Source organism: Rhagoletis pomonella, unplaced genomic scaffold, assembly GCF_013731165.1.
Source record: "Rhagoletis pomonella isolate Grant_MI unplaced genomic scaffold, Rhpom_1.0 Rhpom_scaffold_00652, whole genome shotgun sequence".
Taxonomy (NCBI): Eukaryota; Metazoa; Arthropoda; class Insecta; order Diptera; family Tephritidae; genus Rhagoletis; species Rhagoletis pomonella.
Genome location: NW_023459206.1, coordinates 45,570 through 68,209, shown reverse-complemented (window position 1 = coordinate 68,209; position 22,640 = coordinate 45,570). Strand labels below are relative to the sequence as shown.

The window sequence follows — 22,640 nt, the reverse complement described above, 5'->3', positions numbered from 1 at the left end:
ATTTACCAGCATTTACCTGCAAATATCTTCGGACTAATACTGATAACTTCTGACAGAGAGAGGACCTTATTTACTCTCTTTTTTGTCCTCTCAATAGTCAGAGAACCGAGTACGGGACCGATTTCCAGTAAAATCTGACTTATTCTGACTATTTCTGACTAGTCGGGACCCGTATGGGATCGCAACTATTGTAAGCAACCTAAACGAAAGAAATTCACCATAGCGCTATTCTTTATCGAATGCTTTCTCCGAAACTTTTAGGAAAATATTTATGCTTTTACAGCAACAACAACAAACACATTAACAAGACACCGTAGCTTAAATATTTTAGTTATAACAATCCATGTGTATAAATGAGATCCTATTCTGTGTATCTAAGGTATGCAACTTCTAAAATGTTTACAAATATGGATTTCACTCAGACAAAGAATAAATAAAACTTACCCAGATCCGCTACGCGTATACCAAAGCAATTCATATCCTTGTTAAGTGTCTGTTGCACCGGGATGGCTGTAGAGCTGGAGAGTGTGCCCGCCGTTTCCTGTGGTCGCTTACGCGCCACGGCAATACCAATGGGCACTGTGTTATCTGCAAGCAAAAAACAAAAGTGCGAAAGAAAGCCACAAAGGCAGACGCTTCACTGTAGTCCCAATATTTTAAAATTCACGGAAAGTGAGTGAGGAGTGGTAAACATTATGTTTGTATCACAGTATAGTTTGTATGTAGATAGGTAATATGCTTGTACGGAATAGATGAATTTATTTATTTTTTTTTTTTTGTTTTTTATATTAACATACTTGTGTTTGGCATTGTGGCCGCTCCGGTGAGTGTGTTCACATTTGACGTCTTATCCATTTCGTTCACCTTCGGCGAAGAAGCCTCTATCTTTACAAGCGTTGTCAGCGTGGACGATGAGGACATAGTCTTGGAAGCGGCTGATATGGAAGCAGAACAACTGGACGTTGATGAGGCCACACCAACGCCCATGCCAACACCAACACCGAGCCCACCTCCGCCGCCACTTGTCGATGATGTAGACACGTGATGTTGCTGATGATGATGCTGTTGCTGCTGTGTTTGATGGCAATTGGCGGATGTCACTTCCGAAACTTGGCAAGGTTCGCGTTTGATTTGTACAAATGTATAACTGGTTGAAGTTGAATTGGTTTGTTGATGATGGTGATGATGTTGCTGTTGCTGTGAATGCGAATGCTGATGCTGATGGTGTTGAGCCGATGTTGCACCACCCAATGGTGATGTAGTTGTTGTGACAAAGTGTGGGCCGCCTGCAAGACTGAAAGGTTCCAAATGTAATGGCGCACCATTGGCCGTCGCTGTGGAGGGCACTAAGAAGGTGGTGGTGGCCGCAGCTGTGCTACGTTCGAAATGCTCTGTGGCAGCAGCGACGGCAACCGATGAGCCCAGCAAATCCGCAGCAGTGTTAGTACTATGACCATTGAATGTTGCCATTTAACTACGCGCACAAACAGGATTACAATATGTATGTAGGTAGGTATTTACAAATGTTTCTTTAGTTAAGTGTTAGTTTTGATTTTTAATTACATATGGTGTTGCTTTCGAAAATATTCAAATAGCCGGCGGCTTTGTGTTAAAATGCCGTCGCTAAAATGCAAATGGCTGATTTTTGTGCTGTGGGGTACTTCATAGTGGATTGCGTCGCCAACAACAGAATTGCGGCGCAAATACGCTGGATACATTTTCTAAAATGCAGATTTTCTCTGCCCTATGATTTTAAAATTGTTAGTTACACACTTATCTGGTTTGCGCTACATCTTCGTGTACGTTTTTTTTAACACTATTGGAAATTTCATAGTTCATTTACAGATTAGAATCTTTGTGGCGCTTGATGGCACTCCGATTCAATAATTGGTTGGAATTTCGCACACACACACAAACACATACAAAATGACATAATCCCGCCGCTGTGGTCTAGCGTTGCGGTGGCAAATGCTATGGCTGGCACGAATGGCCCCCCCTCTGTGCGAATATACATAAAACTTTGGAGTGTTTCCAATTCACTGGCCAGTAAGCAGCACTATAATTTTTCAAACACTTGCAATTTATTTTTCAAGTGGGTTTGAATTGCAAATATCCTCTAAAGGTTTTTGTGCGAAAAACACGCGCGCGCCTTTGCGAATTCGAGTTCCAGGAATTTGACTTTATTTTTTTATTGCCGAATACAAAGCCGCGGCCAAAACTGGCTGGCTGGCTTTTTGGTTGGTTGGCTGATTATTTTGCCAAATACACTCGTAGTTTTGCCGTCGCGAAAAATGCGAAAATACATCGACGGTACAACGACGACGACGACTACAACGACAACGGCCACGATGATGGCAACCACGATGACAAAAAAGCAAGTTTTCACTTTTGCCTTTGCCCGTATTCACTGCTAGTGCACAAACACATGAACACGCCCAATTACACACACAGAAACATGGCGACACGATACTGCACCGCACAAATGCCCAGCCACTTTGCTTTATAGCTCCTTTTTCGTTGAATTGACTTTGCGTGTTATTATAATTTTATAACTTTTTATTCATTTATCTTATGCACTTTTGCCTCTCCAACTACTTTCGTGCGCACAGAAAACGTATTTTATGCCTACAAATTGACTGGCAGATTGTGCGCGATTTTCCTGCAAGCGCACATCCAGCTTTTCGTCGTTCACTTGCCCGTTGCCTTCGTATTAATGGCCTTTTTTGCTTGCGTCAATTTCAATTCCTTCTTCGTTGATTGGTGCCTTCCTCGTGCAGATCCTCCACCTCCTCCACAACGAACAGGTATATATTTTTATTTTTATTGCTATTACTATCGTATTGCTTTGCACCTCTCCTACTTTGTACAAGTTTCTAGCCACTTCTTTTGCTCGCTCTTCTATTGCTTCCAGCAATTTTCAACCATTTCCGTTTCTGCTACATATATACTCCTCCTCCTCAATGTATCAGCATATTATTGGTGTAGTAAAACTCACTAAGTTTAGCTTCAATTTACTTACGCTTATCGTTTACACTTTACTTATGTACTAAATTAAATATTTCCAAAAAAGTTTACACCAAAATGTAATAAAAAATATATATTTTTTATTTGTTTTCATTCCCGATTCCGAATCTATTGCATTCCGCGTTGTCGAAAGTTCAGACTCTGATGCCGAACTATTCGCCTTAATAACGGCGTTGCTACAAATTACTGCGGCAAGGGAGAAACAGCGTGCGAGCTGTCAGATGAAAACGACGTTGATTTGTTGCGAATTGGCGGCGAAATATACCCCAGAAATTTTTACGTGATTGCGTTATAGGACTCTGTCACACGGTCAGTAATTATCACGATATTTGGATCGCGATCCATATTAATGGATTGATGGATCACGCACGGATGCTACATGCATTCCACAATTATTTTGAAATTTCCAAGGTTAATTAAAATTTTTTCAATTTCACTTGAAAGGTTTTAAGCGCCTAGAATGAAGGCAGAGTGAATATCTTTTCGATGTTCGCATCATGAGAGTAAAAGATTACTGACGAAATGTATGGATCGCGTTTTGAAAGTGCTACACGTTCAATATTTATTGACGGTACTGCGATCCGCGATCCAGATTTCAAAGTTTTTAGAAATGTTGCGATATGGATCACGATCTATTAATACTGCATGCTACACCGTCAATAAATATCGCGTTACTTTGATCACGTCAATAAATACTGACCGTGTGACAGTGCCCATAAAATAATTTGTGAAATAAGCTGAGAAATAAGACACGGAAACTTGTGTTGCGGCAACTCGAAGCTTGTAGTTAGGAATGTTCGAACTGTTTTCTTGGCGATCATTGTGTTATACCTTTTGCGTCTGGCGCTTTGCTGTCAGAGTTATAAATATCAAAGCCCCAAAGTTTTATCTGGCATCAGCTTTACTGAAATGCTTGTTGGGTCATTTTGAACGTTTACAAATATTTTCAATTCTGCGTGTGTGTCATGAACCAAAAATACAAGATCACGTAAGAACGCGACGTTGTATTTGTAACTGGTTTTGAGAAAAAAGTTTGCGAAAGCGGGTTCGTCAGCTGAGCGTTTGTTTACATCACAAGCACCACTATTTTACATTTTTATTCAAGTAAAGAAGAGTTAATTCAACATGACAACACATTTTAAAGCATTTTGTTGCATCATTTTACCTAAATTGTGCGTTTAAAGTAGCTGACAATAATTTTGGCTAATTTTGGTTTTCGTTGTTTTCTTTGCTTTGTTTACTTTTCGCTCGTTTTCCAGTGAAACAAGATGGCGTAGAACCCGCTAAAAAAATCTCTTGTTCTTACGTGATCTTGTGTCTTTCGTTCATGCGTGTGTGTTGGGCTTGCTGAAAGAGTGATCGTAAATTAATTACGTTCTCTGTCGTAAATATTTACGAACGGAAAAAAGATGAGAGTGGAAATGAAAAACGGAACCACAAAAGCGACACAAGATTCGCATTTTACAAAATGCCGGTCTCTTGCCGTAAATGGGAGGGGTTTTTCTAAAGATTTATGTACAATTTATGTAGCGTTACTGTATGTAAAAGAGGTTGCAATTTTAATTAAATAGAATAAGGATTTAAAGAATAACGGTAAAGTAGTAGCGAATAAGCTATTAGATTAGATTAAAAATCAAGGTATTCGATAAAAAAAAGCAAACAATGATTCATGAAAACAGAAGATGAAATATTTTCTTATTTAAGGGAGCACCAATTTGAGGGCACGGATTGGCGAAAGTCCTCAAAACGGCTTAAGCGGCTAACCTTTGCCGCCGGATATTCAAAAACCAATTAAACATAAAATATTTTGCTAAAACTACTTTTAACTGAAATCTTCACTACAGGGATGTATGTATGTACGTATGTATGTATGTATACCTGCATAAGGTCGGTCACTCCAGCAGCGTTCTCTGGTCCAGCAGCATTCCTTAAACCTCTTACTCTGATACCCGAATGAGACTAATCAACACTTTACCTGCCTTTTAAACTTCTCTTATTCAAGAAGCCTTCAATACCGTCAATTTAACTCCGACGATTAAAGACATTTGTGTTGAAGGAAGATTAAGTAGCCGCAAAAAACGACGGGTCTTAGAAATTCTTATACTATTCGATCCCTTACACTTTCCTCGCCAACTTGCTTCAGAGATGTAGAATTAAAAAAATTCAATGAAGTGTTCGTTATTTATGTTTACCACAATTTCTTACAGCTTAATGTCTTGTATTTTTATTGTAACTGCAACACAGCTTCGGATCTGTTTTCTTAAATACTAGCTATATTATTTTAACATATCACGCTTATCTCAAATGTATAAGTGTATAAATTTGCATGAAAATACGAAAAATTGTATAAAACTGATTCAAATGTACTGAAATGAAAAACATTTGCATTTAAATAAATCTTAAAATCCGTATACGTAGGAAACTTATTATACTTCTACCAAATACTTGTATTACTACGCTTTTTTCACATATAAATTCTACGTAAATCTTTTGGTGTTGTAATCAAATTGCACTGTGGGCAGAGCTTTCGTGCTCCTAGCGAGCGCAGCCAACATTCTTCGCAATGTACGTGCCAGCAAGCTACCGATATAGCTGGATTTCGGTAGTCGTCTAAGCAAATCAAGCATTTAAACTTATTCTGCACTTGATTTTCATAATGTCGCAATTTACTTTTCAATGACTCTATTATTTGCGAACTATATTGCTGCGCAACAGTATGTGATGTGAGTTCTTGCTTTTCTTTAGAAACCAAATCGGCAGTTAGGTCAGCCCGTGGAATGCTTAATTCTATATTTGCAGCTAACGTATTAGTACTATTAATTGCGCGTTGCAACTCCGTCGCATTAGCGCTCATTAGAGTTGTTTCGGTAGAGCCAGTTATTAGACGTCGCATGTAACTAGTAACATCACCATCTGCACTATTGCCATTCTCCTCCGCTATGGGTGGTATAACGTCAGCTTCAGCGTACTGCGCCGGCCCATATAGATGAGTGTCATCCTCGTCTACGTTTAAATCTTCTTCCTCTTCGTCGCCAATCTGTGTGTTATTTGGGACACTGCCAGCGCTGTGGTTTGTTACAGACTGTCCTACGCCGATTGCAGCATAACCGCCTTGTAAGAGACTAGAAACACGTATACGTTTTTGGCCAGCCCATTCATATTCTTCGTATTCCTCGCCATTCTCGTCTTCATTGCTTGAACTACCGCCATCAGGACCATTGACTGCGCCATTAGTGCGGCGTAGACACTGTTCTGCATGTTGCTCTATTTCTTCTAATGGGAAAGAGGCGTTACACACTGGGCATTGCTGTTCGGTTGGTGGTGGGGGGCGTTTACCAGTTCTTCGCTGCAGATTAATATTTATCTAGAATAAGTAAATATGGTTTATTATAGATTCAACATACCCTGAGACGTGTATGCCGATTTCGTTGCACCCGCTGGAATATAGTCCAAGGCTTACGTCGCTCCTCATTATGTACCACTGTATTGCTAGCACTTTGCTGTGTTAACTCGACAGTTGCCTCACTTACTGCTTTCATTTGTAATTGTTTTAAGCGCTCCATTTCCTGGTCAAAGTGTGGCTTCACTTCCCAATGCTGTAGCTTGCACTCGCACGTAGGACACTGTAGATACTCCTCAGCTGAGCCGCCTGTTAGCAATCGGCTGATTGACTCTGATGTAGCCTCCATTTTTATTGCTGTTACCGATTAATATATAAAAATTACCGGCCCGATTTTTATTAAAAATTTCGATTAATAATACAAAACAAAAGCAAAGCTTCATGGACGATTTCAGCACAAATAGAAGAAAAAACAACTACACACACTCACACGCAGCGGTAGACATTTGCTTGTTGACGTCTGCGATAAAAACTGACAGCTGCTTGTGGCGAAATGAGGAGGCCAGAAGTAAAATAAAACACGCATTATACATTTTATAAACATTTGAATATTTGGGAAAATCAGATTTTCACAGCGCATTTTATTAGTCTACCTTCTACAAACGAATATTTGTTTTTTTTTACCAATGTTCTTACTAATGCTGAATTTCCACCAGCCATTAAATTACAACATTTTTAAAATCAATGTTGGGCATTAAAAAATTCTTGTGCCATTACTTTTATAAAAATAGTCATTATGTCTGTTTACATTGTCATGCATGATTTCAACGAAATTGAGACGAAATTGCCTCAACTTCACGAATAAACTCCGAAAATTATTATTATGAATTGTAAATAAATAAAAAGAAGAACATCGAAGGTCAATCACAAGCAAATAAAAACAAAATAAACAAACTGTCATCGAAATTGAGATTGAAATTGATTCTTGATCAAGGCGCATGGGGAAATTATAAACAGGTGCTGTAAGTAATAAAACAGCTCTCTCGCTTTATTCTCTTAATTTTCTTGAAATTCGGCTATCTTATAGAATTTTTTTCAAGTAAATTTTCAAATAATATAGTGTCAAATGTTCTTTCTCACTCTTATACCTACACAGGGTTAAATTTCACCTTATCAGATGGCCACACCAGAAATTTGAACGAAAATGTACCTAAAATGGTGTGTTTGTACCGAATGTACTTTCAAACTAAATGAAAGTACGATTGTACCAACTTTTCCATGAGTGCAACAGCAGCTTACTGCGTGTGACAATAAGGAATAGCTCAATAATAACGTTAATTGACTGAATTAAGCTTGTCTGAATTTATTATAAAAACCTTCAATTTCATTTCGAAATTGCCCAATTAGGGCTGCGTGGAAACGCCCTTTTATTTACACAAACATTTTGCAATCGCTTTTAAAGCATAAACAGACGGCAGCGTTTATCCGGATCAACACGGGAATTAACTGCAGTTGATACGGATCAATTCTGAGTTAGTCCTGATCAACGCAGCCGTCTGTTTAAGCTTTTAGCGGATGCAACTCTTCAATATTTAATGCCCAACACTGCAGCGAATTCATCTCTTCATGTGCTGTGATACTATCGATTGTGCCGCCATTCGATAGTTTTCGAAACGATAGTTGAAAACATCGATAGTATCGATAGTACTATCGTCGTGAAAGGTATGTACTGAATTGAAACGATTGAAAATTAAATAATTAATAAATTTATAAAATTTATAAATTACTTTGTAAATTAAAGAGATTGTGTAATGTTTTTAAATTTGAGTGCATCAAAAAGAACTTCTTATAATAATAAAATAAACTTATCAATTTATGCGCCTGAATTATATAACTTATATGCCTTGAATAGCGACAGGCAAAATCTGAATTTATTTTTTATCTGGCAAAATTAAATTCGAATTTTATTTGTCCCTTTTGAAGTGCAAAAAAGTGAAATTGGCTATAAAAATACATTTATAATACTACAAAACAAACAAAATAAAAGATATTCGTTTAAATTGACAACTTATACTTATAAGTTATATACTGTGTTGTGAATTTTCTTGTATAAAAAAAAACGAATGTAATGTGTGGAGAAGTGAAGATGAGACATTGTAAAGTCTTGCTAAAACCGACATCGATAGTTTTCAAAACCTATCGATAGTGGCGACAGTTTTCAACTATCGATAGTATCCCAGCTCTAAAAGAAGCAGCAAAGTGGAGAAATTTTCGGAGACGATTGTTTATGTGCGACGCGAAAGTAGAAAAACGTTGATTTTTTATAATTTAGTTTTTATTTAAATTTAAATCTTCTTGCTAAACGATAAAGCAAAGTGTGGATCTATTGAAAATGTAAGGGTGCATTAAGTTATATGTGTAAAATTTGCAAAAATGACATTGAAAAGTAGCGAATTGCAGTGATACTGTCGCCATTTTGGTGTGTATGTGCGTGTGGATGGATGTGTGATTCAAAATAGACAATTTCGAAGGGGAAAGGAGAAATCAAGGCTCAAGGAACAATCTGCGAAAATTTTTTTTAGATAAAAGAGAAAGTGCTAAATTGTTTTATAATTTACATATTTGTATTGATGATAAAATATCAAATTTGTGGAAAACATTAACTTCCCTATCGTTTCAAGTGTCTCCATATAAGTGCATAATTTTGTGTACGAACAACGAAGATGTCTAGCAGAGACGCAGGTGGAGACAAGTTGGCGCAGCAACAGACACAGCTGAACCAACCACAAAAACAATCTGTTTTTAGCAAAAATGCAATTGCCAACATAAATCTGGGTGGATTTAGTTCCTTCGATAGTGATTCTCTGCCTGAATGTTCAGAATTTGACTCGGAATCGGTTACTTTGGATTACTTCAAAGAAAGGTACGCCAATGTCCGGTGAGAAGGTAGGCCAATTTGTATTTCAAATGTCTGTCTACCTGGATATGTATAAAGAATAATTGGTATGTATGTACATGGCTTTGCATCTGCCACTACATATTGCACAATGCAAAGATCTGCGCATATGTACATACATAGGAACATACATACATATGTACATACATAAGCCACATCTATCTCATCTGCCCATAATTACATTCCCCAAACGTTTTCTGCCTATTGTTTTGCTTGCAGTTGCTTCACTACACAGGCATACTTATGTATGTATGCGCTACTATTTACTTACAAACATCCATTATTTATTCGCGCATAATTAACATATTTTTTAGCAGTAATATGAAAATTGTTTTATATTCTTTTATTTACACATCACTCGCCGTGTAACTTTTCAAATAAATACATATTTTAAGCTTGCTGATTTTGGGTTTTTTGTTCTCTTATTACTGTTGCTACCCGCATGTATGCGCCCTATTTGGTAATTCCTATACGAATTTAGTAATTGTACGGAAATAAAAAACAATCGTTCTTACATGCAAATTTACGTATTCTAAAAATAACGAACATTCACATGTAAGTGCATACAATGTCCATGTGAAATGAAACGAATTTTTTGTAAGTGGCCATATTTTTGATGCTCTAACATGCCTTGCGCATATTTTGTTGGTTTCTTTTAGCTACATCTGCATATCAAATGCTCCATAGTTTGCATTTATCTACAGCAAAATGTACATGTGTACATACTACATACATACATCCGTCTTTCTACTTCAGCTCTGTGTAGCTTTTTTAATTGTTATTCTATTTTTAAACATAAACAAAGTATTCAAATGCGGAAGTTGCGCCCTTTAACACAATACCTTGGTACACTGCCTCATCCATTTCTATGCTCTTTATTCATATCACCACACACCAACGACAATTTGTGTTGTTTTAGTAATTTGTTTGGATCCAATCTTCTGTAGCGTTGAGTGTGTCAACGTGTTTATATGCATGTAGGCACTTTTGCTGTCGATAGTACATATTTTAAATTTTAGCTTATGATTTTAGTACCTAGTAAGAGGTGGAGTAGAAGGTCATTGCGTATTTTTGTATGTTTTTAATTTATTTGTCATGCTTTGTACAATAATTTCAAAAATTGTACAAACTTTTTATCACAATTCCAAGTTTTTAAATTAATTTTTGGCTTGCAGTTTTATAGCTTATCAAAATCAAAGTTAAGTGACAGTTTGAGGTTGCTAAAAAATCGCATTAGGTTTTGATAATTTTATTTCTGACGGTGTTATACACTCTTTTCCATATAAAAAATTACTTTGTATGAAAGAAAATGCGTGATACCGTCACCGATTATTCTAAAAGTCGAAGAAAGGCGCGTGTGCTGGGTTTGCATGTTTGTGGTGGTTACACTCCCTTATTTACGATTGACAAGCTCCGGTCATTTCTTAATTAAGATTAATACAAACTGTCCAGTTGTGGGTACTACGCAACCGATTGTTCGGTGCTCCCATCCTACGGAGAATAACCTTCGTTAAGTAAATGTCGGCTTTGGAAGTTATTTGAGGTGAATCATCGCATCGGCGGCAAAACCCTCGACGTTTCACATTGTTGTATATAGTCCATTTCTCGAGTTTGCTTCTTTAGGCGAAATCGAACATTTGTTTGACATGTTTAAATGTTTCTGCACTTTCTCGTATCGTGTTATGTGGGTTCGATTTAATAAATGCCTTTTTTTCGTCAACCTCGATGGACCTTCAAGGACGAGGAGTTTCTTTGATAACAAAACGCCAACGTGAAATTTCTTGCACCAGTTGAGGAGTAAAGTGAGAAGCAGAAGTTGTGGAGCCGTCGTTTATTTGTCGACAAATTTTACTTCCCTTAAATTTTAGCTAAGATCATTAAAGCGATGGTCCAGAAACATACATTTAGTCGATGAAGTACCGGTTGTAGGTAAACAACTGTAGACCTGTTTTATTTTGCATCATCATTTGTTATACTGCTTTTTTCCAATCACAATGCGTTTTGCATACGTCCATACATATTTGCGGACAAATGCTACACAATTTTGTAAGATAAAAAACACGCTTTAAATCTATTTCGATTGCAATAGTTATAATGCAAGAGTTATTAAAAAATTTTGTCCGAAAAGAATGCTGTGTATGAGTGTGTTAAGTCCACATTTCGTTATTGCATGGTTCTGTTGTAAATTGATCATCAATTTTGAATTGCATTTATTGAAATTCCCTTAAGATTCTCGATAATACTAATTGAATGAACCTGTTCTTATTTTATATATTCTGTTCCCTCAAAATTAACAGATCTTAAGCAGCTTAAAGCAAATAAAACATTTGCATTTAAAATTGGCATACAATTAAGCGCAAATATTGAACTAAAAAAGAACTTTAACGTACACTTATCGCAGTGAAAAGAAAAATATGAAGTGCGTGGAAATAAATATTAAAAAAAAAAATCAGCTAAAAACTGAGTGCAGTAATTAAAAAGACGCTAAAGTTAAAAAAAAAACGAACGTTTAACACGAAAAAGCTGTAGGCTAAGCCAAAGCCATTGGCTGTACATGCAAGCATACATTGTGTTGTTGCGCTTGCGTTGTTATTGTTCTTGTTAGAAGGGTGCACTAATTCCCTGCCACTAACACACACGCTCAAGAGCATTAGTTTAAAAGGTATGTATTTATGTATTCCTTCGCTTCCACCTTTAAGGGATAAAAAAAAGTACATTATTTCCTAAATCATTCAAATACATTCCCTTTGCAGTGTATTGAGATTAACGTTTATGCTTTCATTTCATTATTTTGTATACAGCTCGCAACGCCCATCACCATCAAAAATGGCGCCCACAACAACAATTGAAACCATTACAATCACAAGGCCATTGAAGGTTTGTAACAACTACACAAACTCCCTTTTACGCTACAAATTTAATCAAATGCTAAACAATTATAATTTCTCACTTACTATTCCGCTCTAGGTCATTGCATTTATATGTGGTGTCATCGTTGTCATACTGATGATCATGGCATTAGCTTCCACGGACTGGTTAATGGCTGCTGGCTGGCGTCAGGGTCTCTTTGTGCACTGCATTGAGGAAGATGTTGAATCGCCGCTGCCATTCAATCTACATGATCCGCCGGGTTGTTATGCTAGTCGTGATGTGGGTAAGTAAATATGTAGAATATTTGTTGGTGTTGGTTGATTTTATGTATCGGATAGTTTTGACTTCAGAATAATCGTTGGTCTTTTAATTTCTTTTCAGCTTACATCAAAGCCACAGCTGCTCTATGTATAATCACATTGATAACTGATGTGATTGCCACCATACTCACTGGCCTGGGTTTGAGAACACAAAATCACAATGTCAAATACAAATTCTACAGAATCGCTGTGCTGGTGATGCTGTTATCATGTAAGTGCCTAAATATGAATAGCTTGGTGAATTTTATCATCTACGTATATTCTCTTGAGATTAAAAAGAATGTTTCAAATGGCGAGGCGACTGTGTCATTCGATGAAAGAACTATGCAATTAATACCGTTTTTCAGGTGTTACTTAGCCCTGCACATTTTTTCTATGCTAAGAAAATTATGACTTCATTTAGTTGTTCTGCACGAAAGCCCAACCGACAGAAACCAAGAATTTCGATAAGAACTCACACATGTCAAATTCATCCTTTAAAATTTGTTGCTATTGTAGTAGCATTGCTGTTGCATTAGCATACAAATTCCTCGGAGTTTGTGGGGAGTGATGCTGGTGTGACAGTCCTTGACCAAATATAAATACGGCTACGTAGGCTGTCGGGGGGAACGAGTATTCTATCTTCTTTAACATTTGCCAGAAATATGCTCGGCAAATGCACATTTTATAACCATATGTATTATTTCTTAATTTAACCTTTGAAGCCAAAACCTATACAAAAAATATTAAATTCATACTATACTTTTAGTGTTGGCTGTCCTGTCTGCGCTGATAATATATCCAGTATGTTTTGCTGGCGAACTCAATTTGGGTGAGTTACACTGAACATTAACTTTAAATGTTCCTTCTCTTATTTCTAACCTCTCTTCATATATGTATGGATATTTTTTTTTTTTTTTGCAGCGAATCGGCCAATTTGGGAATTTGGTTGGGCCTATGGTGTTGGCTGGGGTGCAGCTATCTTCCTATTCGGCGCCGTTGTGCTACTGCTATGCGATAAGGAATCGGAGGAGATCTATTATAAGGAGAGAAAAATTGTACATGAAAACCATATGCGCGCCTAGGCCAGGCCGCACGACCTGCCTGACGTCGTTCTTTAGACATTTAAGTAAATTATGCGATTTCTACTGATATAATACTACTAAACTACTACTATTACAAAGAACAACAATATCTATAAATCAGCAAACAAACAACAGTAAATCGTAAAGTTTAAAAAATGAACGAGGAAAACAAAAAGTATACAAAATTATAAGAAGTGTGTAATATTGTCATCATTGCCGCCAATCAACATACTAGACAGAAACAACAATGCTGAAATTGGAAGAAAGCAGTTTAACTAATTTAACACAGAATCCCAACACATACGAATACAAAAACACATACAAACAAAGTACATATACACGTGCAGCCTTTGTAGATTGTCAGGTGCTGTAACGTAGCTTTTTTTTTAAATATCTTGTGTGATAAAGCTACAAAATGTGGTGTATTTCTCTGTGGAAATTTGTTGACCGCTAAATCAAAAATACTTAGGTGCATATCAAATTCAAATGTAAATCAAAACTGAATTTCGCAAGCGCTAAAACTTGGCAGTAGTTTCGAATTTTACTGACACGCGTTGTCGGCGCCACCGCGGTTAAGGTGTAAAACACGCATATGATACATATTTGAGCTTGAATAGAACACACGATACACACAAACACACTCGAATATTCACATACATATTTTTTGGCATGCTAATGAGCTGATATCATTTGTATAACCAATTTTAACAAGTACATATAACAACATAAATGTATTCATGGTGATCGTATTTAACCGTTTAGCATTTCATAGTTACCTACAAGCGTACTATATCTACACATATGTATATTCATCTATAATCGACGTACATTGCAATTATGCACTTGCATACATATATAAACACACACATAAGCATACTATGTATTCATACATTTGCTAATGTCTTCGAAAATGCATAGTTGCGCACAGAAATTGTATCTCATATATGTATATGTATGTCTTATAACTTTTTAGTTGACCACCCACTTGACCTAAAATCATCTACATGCATTCCTTACTTTGTATTCTTTTATTTGCTTCTTTATTGGTGTAACTTCCCACGACAAAATGTAAAAAAAAAAACAAGTAAATTAATATCAAACGTACGAAAAATGTAAGAAATTCTAATTAAATGTAAGCGTAAAAAATTGTAGCAAAACAAGCAAAATGAAAACAATTAAAAAAGTGTTGCTATGTATTAAAACACATGTAAAACGTTTAAAGCAACAAACTATTATAAACGAAAATCTGGAAAATTAATGTAAAGTCACGCTCATGGACCTACCAATGAATCGAACGAATCAATCCAACGACGATGAATACGTGAACCAAATCATATACCCACATACAATACTTATAGTCACAAGTAACTTTTTATAAACACATATTTACATGTACACACATATACACTTAACATACATATATATGTATATTCATACAAACATTTATTCTTACATACTCCCGCACATATGCTCATATATACATACATACATATATACATCTTGAAGAAATTGCAGGCAGCTATAAAAAAAAATGCATATGACTAAGCAGAAAAATATGATGCTTCCCTCACATTGACTTTAAATTTAAAGCGAGTGATATTATTAATTTTCATTAGTAATTTGTTTAAATCTTTACAAACGACAAATTTCGCTAATGGTTCGCTAATTAGATGCCAAACATTTTGTTACTTGGCAAAACAGAAGTGCAAGTAGTCCACACACCGGGTCTGCTAGCCCCTGAGAAATGGTTTTTATGCTAAATAATTATGCTTCCACAAATATGATATTAATTTTAAAAAATAATGCTATCCTTTGAAATTACTCAAAAGCATAACACCATATCTCGAATACATATTTAATGTTGTAACTGAAATTATATAGGGGATACTCGGTGAAATCGACACATTGGCGACTGCTTAAATGTTGAACAGCCACAACATAAATCGTACATACTTACACATTATTTGTACACTTTTAAATGCATATTTTCCCTTTAATAAGTTCATATGTTTTGAATTTCTTTTTACACACTAAAACGAGTATGTCGCTAAAACCATATTTGATGCCTTGTTGTTTTTGTTTTCTCGAAATATTCTACTACATACTCGAATAACCCCATGAACTGATTTTTTTTTTTGCGTTATAAACTGCGAAATATTTACTTATTTACTTATAGGCCGGTGAAATCTATTATTTTAATCAGAGTTAAAACAAAATATTGAGACAGCTTTTTCTAAAGCCCAATTGGCAATGTACCAATGCGAAAAAAAAACAAACATACTAAATACCTAATAGGAAGATTATTGTTTTTTTATTGTTGTTCTCTTTTTTGTTTAATATATGCAACTATTTTCTCTTTGTACAAGCTAAGTTAATAAGAAAAAGTAAAAAATAATTACATTTAAATGTATTAATTACAAATGTATAGCAGATTTAGTTAAGTCTGTTAAATTGTTTTTTTTTGTCGCCAGCACATGCCTTTTGCGTGGTATATTTACACTTCCATATGTATGTACATATGTAAGTATATACATGTGTATAACTGACTAGTCTGTCTTACGAAATTTTTTTTATCACACTTTGTCCTGAAAATTAAATTATTAAAAGTATCCCAAACCCATTGTACCATTATTAATTAATTATTGTACCATGTCCCAAGCCTACGTTTTTCGTACAAACGTTTTTGTTTGGAAAACAAATTTAGAACAAAGCCTCAAAATCAAGAAGTAAATTTAACTTTTGCTCAAAAAAAGTTTAAAAGTTTTAATATTGTCACTATATTCTAACAATGTCCGTTTCCGATAGCGCTTCAGTAAGCCATACTTGTTTGGTAAGACAGACAATTATTTAACGATATTATTTACATACTAATACTGAGTTAATCGAAAACGAAAATGAAAACAAAAACATACATACATATCAACAATTTACTGTTTACAAACTACTCACTGCTAGTTAATTGTATAATTTGTACAACAATTTTGTATTAACATACATACAAACAAACATATTTGTATGTATGTATTTTCAATGTTCCGATTTTTTACCTATTTATGTAATATCCGAACGTGCTGACTATAGACCTCATCCTATAATGTATACCAATCACGTTTTTCTAATCATAATTAGATGTTATTTACAATGTTAGTATTTACTCGATTTAAAATAGCTGATAATATGTAGTTTTTTGGCTTCGGTTGTTGCCCCTCGCCTCCAGTGGCACGTTCCTATTTGATGATTGCGCATGTCCACAGAGGCAAGTGCCGCTAGACACTGAAAGAAAACTTTATGAAAGATTTTTAATCGTGGGACAACGGATGAGTCCCGAGTAAGTTTTCGGCTTCCTCCACCTCTCTCGTCCCTGCGATAAAAGTCGTTTCAAGTTTTTCTTTTTAGAAAATTCTTTTTTCTATCACTAGGTTATTCTTACCTTATTCCAGAGTGCGTCTAAGTATCAAATTGGGTCATATATGTATTGAGCAAACAATTTCGGTTTGAATTTTAAATTTTGTTCTATATATGAACTTGTACTTTTAAGTACTTTATGTTTACTTTTTATATATTAATTTTTTTCTTTATTCTACTACCCTTTACAGTAAATATTAACATTGTAAATTGCATTAAAATAAGTTATAATTGTTTACACTACTTATTGATTTTATTTTGACTAAGTTTTTATAAATATGTATGTTTATTGATTTTACTGTATACATATGTATTTTGTTTTTGTAATATTCTGATTTTCTTTATCTAATATAAACAATGTTAAATTATCAAAAATATGGTTTTGTATTTTTATTTCAATGCATTATTTTATTTACAAACTTTCAGGTTAAGGTCAAAATATAGTTTCTGTTAGCCTCGCAATATTCTTTAAATTGCCTAAAAAAGTGGCTACACTTACGCGTCACAGGATTTGTGGCCGAAAGTCAAGCAAATACCTATCTACTGGCGTCATCCTGCAAGAGATTTACCCCTCTGTGTAGACATTATAGCAGCTACGCGGACTTGCTACCCCTTCTTGCCATTCTAATTGAATATTGAATATTGTAGTTTTTATATATTTTTTTATTCAATCACAGTTGTGGAATTTTTTGATAAAGATAATTAAATTATGTAAATAAAAACTTACTTAACTTGAAATATTAATATGAAATAAACTGTGAAAGGATTCAAAATAAAATTTATATATTCATACACTGCCCTGCAAAAGTTTGGACTCGCTTGGAAAAATCGTTTTGGTTTGTATGGACCGGTCGATGCTAAAAAACCATTGTTGCGATCGGTAAACGTATGGGGGTGTTTCTTCTACGATGATGACAATAATTAAAGCGACAAATACAAAAAAAGTGAGTCCTAACTTTTGCAGAGCACAGTATATGTATGTCCGTTAAGGTGGATCACTATTGGCATTAAAAAATTGTTATCACCCCTATTGGGAGTGTCGACTAGTAGTAGATAAACGATTGTTAGTCTATTATCGATTATCCGTGGCATTTTCAAAGTCTTTTTCTCGTTCAATAAGTGCGTGTGAATAGTCGCTCATCTTTCTACAACTATTTGTTTGTAGAAGGATGAGCGATAAAAAACTATTCACAGTCGCTTGTTGGACGAGAAATTGACATTCACAATACCATGGAAAAGCGATAATCGAATAAGAGTCGTTTATCTACTACTATTCGACACTCGCAATAGGGGTGTATATTTTAAGACTTTCGGAAAAATATTAAAAATTAAAGTGCGGTTGAACGTGGAAATGCAAGCGCTTTTTCTACGCATTTTGCTGTCAAAGTACTAAAGCGAAAGTCCACTTTCACGAGTAAACACCAGCCTTTTTGCAAATGTGCAGAAATGACGAGAATATAATTTTTCTCATTGCGTTCCATTAGCTTGAAAAGTTTGTATATTAAAATTAATCAAAGAGGAACTAAAAGATAATTATGCACATTAAGTCAACGAAAGACTTACGACACGAGCTTTACTTGCACAGAAAATGAAAAATTGTTTCATAAATGGAGAGTGCGCACTAATAATAAACGATCTGGAAATCGAAATGATCCAGCTTTCCTCTGGGTTAGAATTAACATTCATGGCTCTCATTGAAATAATTTTTTATCCCAATACACCGACGCCGGCCTCAATTTTTTAACTTTAAATTCCCAACTCTTTTGTTCTCTAGAAAAACATTCCCCAGACTTTTGTTCTAATTTGATCCTCCTTGAAAACGTTTTTGATAAGTTAGTTCTCATTTTGTTCTCTTTGGAAACGTTCCCGAAAGTTCAAACTGTTTCTTGGCGATTCCGTGGTGTGGAAATTCACAGGCACAATGCTACCACATTTATCCATTAGCAAGTCTTATAAGATAATACACCCGCGACAAAAGATAGCACATCAATATTTTTACTGGTTTTAACTACTTTTATTTTGCTTTTTTTTTTAAGTCCATTATTCTTATATATGTATAAGTATAGCTCTTTATCTAACAAATACCATATAAATCTAAATTTCAGACTTTGTACACAAATTATAAAAACTGCACAAACTTTTCGTCCCAATTCCAAGAATTTTAATTTTTATTTCTAGAATTATTAAATTCTTGTATAATAAAGAGCAAGTTTGAAGTTGCTAAAAAACCGTTTTGATTTTTGATAATTTTTTTCTGACGGTGTTATGCACTCTTTTCCATATACAAAATTACTTTGAATTGGTCATGACTTGATACCAAAATAAGCATTTTCACTGTATGAAGACTAAGTAAATAAAACCGGCTTATACGGTTTTTTCTTAATTTTAAAATCAGCAACCGGATTTTTTTGAAATTGCAATTTTTCGAATAACTTGAAAACCGGTTTTGAAAAAAGGCTAATAATCGAACACCCTACTTCTGAACCTTACTGGCAGTGTTAGCCCAGCAGACAATTTGTAATTTTTCTTTACAAACAGCCTGTGTTTAATGCTGTTGTTAACAACTTGTTTTAAACAAGCCAATGCAATACAGTTTCTACAAAAATAACAACCGCATTAATATCTTCGAAAGTCTAAGGCACAGACTGATTAAAAATAGTCCTCCATTGAAATACGTACATACATATCTATACTTATAGCTTTATTATTACACTTACGCTTATCAGCTGCTACCAGTCATGGAGAAAAGTATAGGCACAGAGAATTTTTCACAAAGTACGCACACTTTTTTATTTAAAATTTTTTCCGCTAAATTTTTATAAAAATAAATTTTTTCCTGTATTGAAACGCTATAAAATTATTTTATAAAATAGAAACTGTTTACTAGTCACTTAGTAAGTAACACTAAAACTCAATAACATGCAAATTTCTAATCAGTTTAAAAAAAAGATCATTAAGCAGTTTTGTAGCCTAATAAATTTTAGGAAGTATTTTCGACTATATGGAAGAAACTGCACAACACCGCCAGCAAAAAATTGCCGAAAATCAACGCTAAGTTCTATAGCTACTTCGAACTTGCACTTTATTATATCAAAATTAATTGGGCTAATTTTTAAGAAAATTTATTGAGTTTGCGCGAAGTTTAGAAATTTAATTTTCATGTTTTTTATTGTAGTATGAATCATATTTTTATAAAAAGTTTGCGGACGAAAAATTTTTGCATACATTGTGAAAAGTTGTCTGTGTCTATTCCATTTTACGTGACCGTTTAGTTCAAAAGGCTTTCCTAAATTACAAAAAAAAAAATTAATTGTGTTTAAGAAATATGTAGTTCAACATCAGCCACTGCAATGACACAATGCAATTAGTATTTTTATTGGTTCCTTGTTTAATTAAAATGTTTTTTTTTTCTATTGTGTTTTTCGCAAAAATTGGGTTTTTGAAGCAAATATCAAATAAAATGCAAAAATTCTCCATTCATACAAATTGAAATGCTTAATTAAACCAAACTATTAGCGCTAACTTTGACATTGGACATTTCATAAGAATAACAAAAACATCAATCAGCAATAACAGAGCAAAAAGCAAACAAACAAGGCAAAATATAATTATGTAATTAATTTGATAGCAAAGAACAAAAAATGACAACACAAAAGCGAACAAATAACAAAAAACAACAAGAAACTCAAAGCAAAAACAAAAACCAAAACCAAACAAATTGAACAAATCGTAGGCAGGAACGTGCGGTGGTAATTTAATTATATCTAGTAATTGTAATTAAACTATGTAGTAGTAGTAAAACCGAAAACCAAAATAAAAATAATTAAGTTGCAAATTAAGACGAAGAAAAAAAAAACTAAATTTCCAATAAATATATTATGTAATAATAAAACGAAAATAATTTTTAAGCGTACGCAATGTTTTAATTGATAAAATAAAATAAAGTGCAAAAACAGTAAGTTTAATAATTGAGTAAAAAAAAATTAAAATAAATAGATACTCGTATTTTTGCAATATAGGCAAAGTTGTGCTGTAACATGATTAAAGGTAAGGTCGCTAACGCTAAATTTTCTAAGTCAAAACTCGCCTAATGGGAAAAAAAGAGGCCAAAGATTTTTTGCGACTAAATCTGAGAGATTACGATATGTCACCGAGAAGTTAAGAACCGTCATTAAAGTGTCAGTCAAGAAGATATAATATTAGGCTAGGTATCGGATAATTGGAGAGTAAATTTTCCAAACACTTACGTCAATATACATATATACCTAGATCACCTGCATATGTTTTATACCTATTACTTATTACCAATCTCTTTCGATGCTCAAAAAAGTTCACTCGGGTACAACCATTTTGTTGACACGTACGAGTTTATTCCTGCATTTATTTGCTACTGAAATGGTGTTTGCTCTAAAAAAAAATGCTTAAAGGTGGTCATTGGCATACCTACCGGGTGTTTTCCCGATAGCATGTTGGTGGTCATACATTTACTTGTATATTCATTTTCAGCTTTACCCTCAATATCCTGCTGGCCTAGCACCCAGATAAGTTGAATGCAATGCATAATGCTGGATATCTCTACCCCCCGGTTTAGGTGAGAAACTCCTTCTCTTATTCTTCCTTCTAGTTCAGAGTCATCTGTATAAAGTTTTATTGCATTAGGCCTTTGAAGTGAAGTCTGCTGTACCGATGATTATGGGAAACAATACCTTTACTTGCAGTGTCTTGTCAGGTAGCCTGTAAGAGTTGTAAGACCTTCCCGGCTAAGCTCAAGAAGTCGTTCGGAGTTCGTCCTGGAAGGAAATATGCATTTTTTTTGAGTGCCTCATTCCCATTTGACTCCCGCCAGTTGGCAGCGATTTGAGATTCTTCCCAGCTCTAAGTAGCTCTGCAGTGTATCCTTTAGGTTCGGGACCATGCAAGCGCATTTGGGCTCCACGTTTTGCGAGATAGTCAGCACTTTCGTTGCCTTCAAAGCCTTCAGGTCCAGTGACCCACTACCGCGTCACTATTGTGGGCCCCTAGGCGGTACAAGCGAGTTTTACAACTGTCCACAAGCCTTGAAGTCGTTCTAAATGAGTCGAATGCCTTTAATACTGCCTGTCTATCCGTCAAGATGGGCCTCATGCATAATAGTAAGCTTAAGCCCAGACTCAGTTTTTGAACTGATGAAGTGAGCTCAAACTCAAGACTTTGTATTGAAAATTGAGTAGGAGCTTAAACTCGCTTTTTATGCATGATACCCAATATTTCTCGAACACAGGCTGCGATTGCGAAGACTTCCGCCAGGAATAGTTTTTGGTATTCGCACATTGGCGGACTTTTCTGGAATCTTGGTATAATTACGCCTGCACCAATACTTCCGTCGTCCATCTTCGATGCTTCGGTATACCATACTTGACCCTTTCTGGAATTGTGACTTTGTAGGGCTTGTCAAAGGATAACTTCGAATCACCCAGGAATGGCTAGAGAGCGTCCAAGTGACCCCAAAGATCCCCACTTGTCATGCTGATTGCATTGGGCAGCAGTAAATCATGCCTGTAATCACACTAAGGGCATCTGTTGGACAGGTGCGCATAGCTCCTGGTCATGAAGACCAAGCGGTGTTGTTTGCTCAAAGTGGCACCTGCGCTTATTTGTTTAGCTTATGGCTACCATATGTA

The 22,640-nt window shown here is 35.1% G+C and overlaps 3 protein-coding genes across 6 annotated transcripts; 1 reads left to right on the top strand and 2 right to left on the bottom strand.

Moving 5' to 3' along the window:
• Window positions 1–403: 403 nt before the first annotated feature.
• LOC118751327 (protein winged eye-like) lies at window positions 404–3,209 on the bottom strand. Of its 2 annotated transcripts, XM_036486113.1 has the most exons (3): window positions 1,564–3,209; window positions 798–1,474; window positions 404–588 (listed from the first exon to the last, which is right to left on the bottom strand). In XM_036486113.1, the coding sequence occupies exons 2-3, from the start codon at window positions 1,468–1,470 to the stop codon at window positions 419–421; spliced, it is 843 nt and encodes a 280-aa protein (XP_036342006.1). In that variant the 5' UTR covers window positions 1,471–1,474; window positions 1,564–3,209; the 3' UTR covers window positions 404–418. The 2 variants fall into 2 exon arrangements, with proteins under 2 accessions (XP_036342006.1, XP_036342005.1); XM_036486112.1 differs by lacking the exon at window positions 1,564–3,209 and having other exon boundaries at window positions 798–1,557.
• Window positions 3,210–5,193: 1,984 nt separating this feature from the next.
• Window positions 5,194–6,868, bottom strand: LOC118751326 (E3 ubiquitin-protein ligase RNF220-like). The gene is made up of 2 exons (XM_036486111.1): window positions 6,429–6,868; window positions 5,194–6,370 (listed from the first exon to the last, which is right to left on the bottom strand). Exons 1-2 carry the CDS (start codon window positions 6,711–6,713, stop codon window positions 5,489–5,491), a joined length of 1,167 nt encoding a protein of 388 aa, XP_036342004.1. The 5' UTR covers window positions 6,714–6,868; the 3' UTR covers window positions 5,194–5,488.
• Window positions 6,869–8,586: 1,718 nt separating this feature from the next.
• On the top strand, window positions 8,587–17,348 carry LOC118751325 (transmembrane protein 47-like). Of its 3 annotated transcripts, none has more exons than XM_036486110.1 (7): window positions 8,587–8,758; window positions 9,046–9,287; window positions 12,122–12,197; window positions 12,288–12,474; window positions 12,573–12,722; window positions 13,260–13,322; window positions 13,415–17,348. In XM_036486110.1, the coding sequence occupies exons 2-7, from the start codon at window positions 9,088–9,090 to the stop codon at window positions 13,573–13,575; spliced, it is 837 nt and encodes a 278-aa protein (XP_036342003.1). In that variant the 5' UTR covers window positions 8,587–8,758; window positions 9,046–9,087; the 3' UTR covers window positions 13,576–17,348. The 3 variants fall into 3 exon arrangements, with proteins under 3 accessions (XP_036342003.1, XP_036342002.1, XP_036341999.1); XM_036486106.1 differs by lacking the exon at window positions 9,046–9,287 and adding an exon at window positions 11,618–11,982 and having other exon boundaries at window positions 8,593–8,758; XM_036486109.1 differs by lacking the exon at window positions 9,046–9,287 and having other exon boundaries at window positions 8,592–8,758.
• The last annotated feature ends 5,292 nt before the right edge of the window (window positions 17,349–22,640 follow it).

Coding starts and splice junctions, on each gene's coding strand:
- LOC118751325 (XM_036486110.1), top strand. CDS start 9,088: ATGTCTAGCAGAGACGCAGGTGGAGACAAGTTGGCGCAGCAACAGACA. Junction 9,288..12,121: donor TTGGATTACTTCAAAGAAAG/GTACGCCAATGT, acceptor TTTTGTATACAG/CTCGCAACGCCCATCACCAT. Junction 12,475..12,572: donor TTATGCTAGTCGTGATGTGG/GTAAGTAAATAT, acceptor ATTTCTTTTCAG/CTTACATCAAAGCCACAGCT.
- LOC118751326 (XM_036486111.1), bottom strand. CDS start 6,713: ATGGAGGCTACATCAGAGTCAATCAGCCGATTGCTAACAGGCGGCTCA. Junction 6,371..6,428: donor ATCGGCATACACGTCTCAGG/GTATGTTGAATC, acceptor ATTAATCTGCAG/CGAAGAACTGGTAAACGCCC.
- LOC118751327 (XM_036486113.1), bottom strand. CDS start 1,470: ATGGCAACATTCAATGGTCATAGTACTAACACTGCTGCGGATTTGCTG. Junction 589..797: donor GGCCACAATGCCAAACACAA/GTATGTTAATAT, acceptor TTTTGCTTGCAG/ATAACACAGTGCCCATTGGT.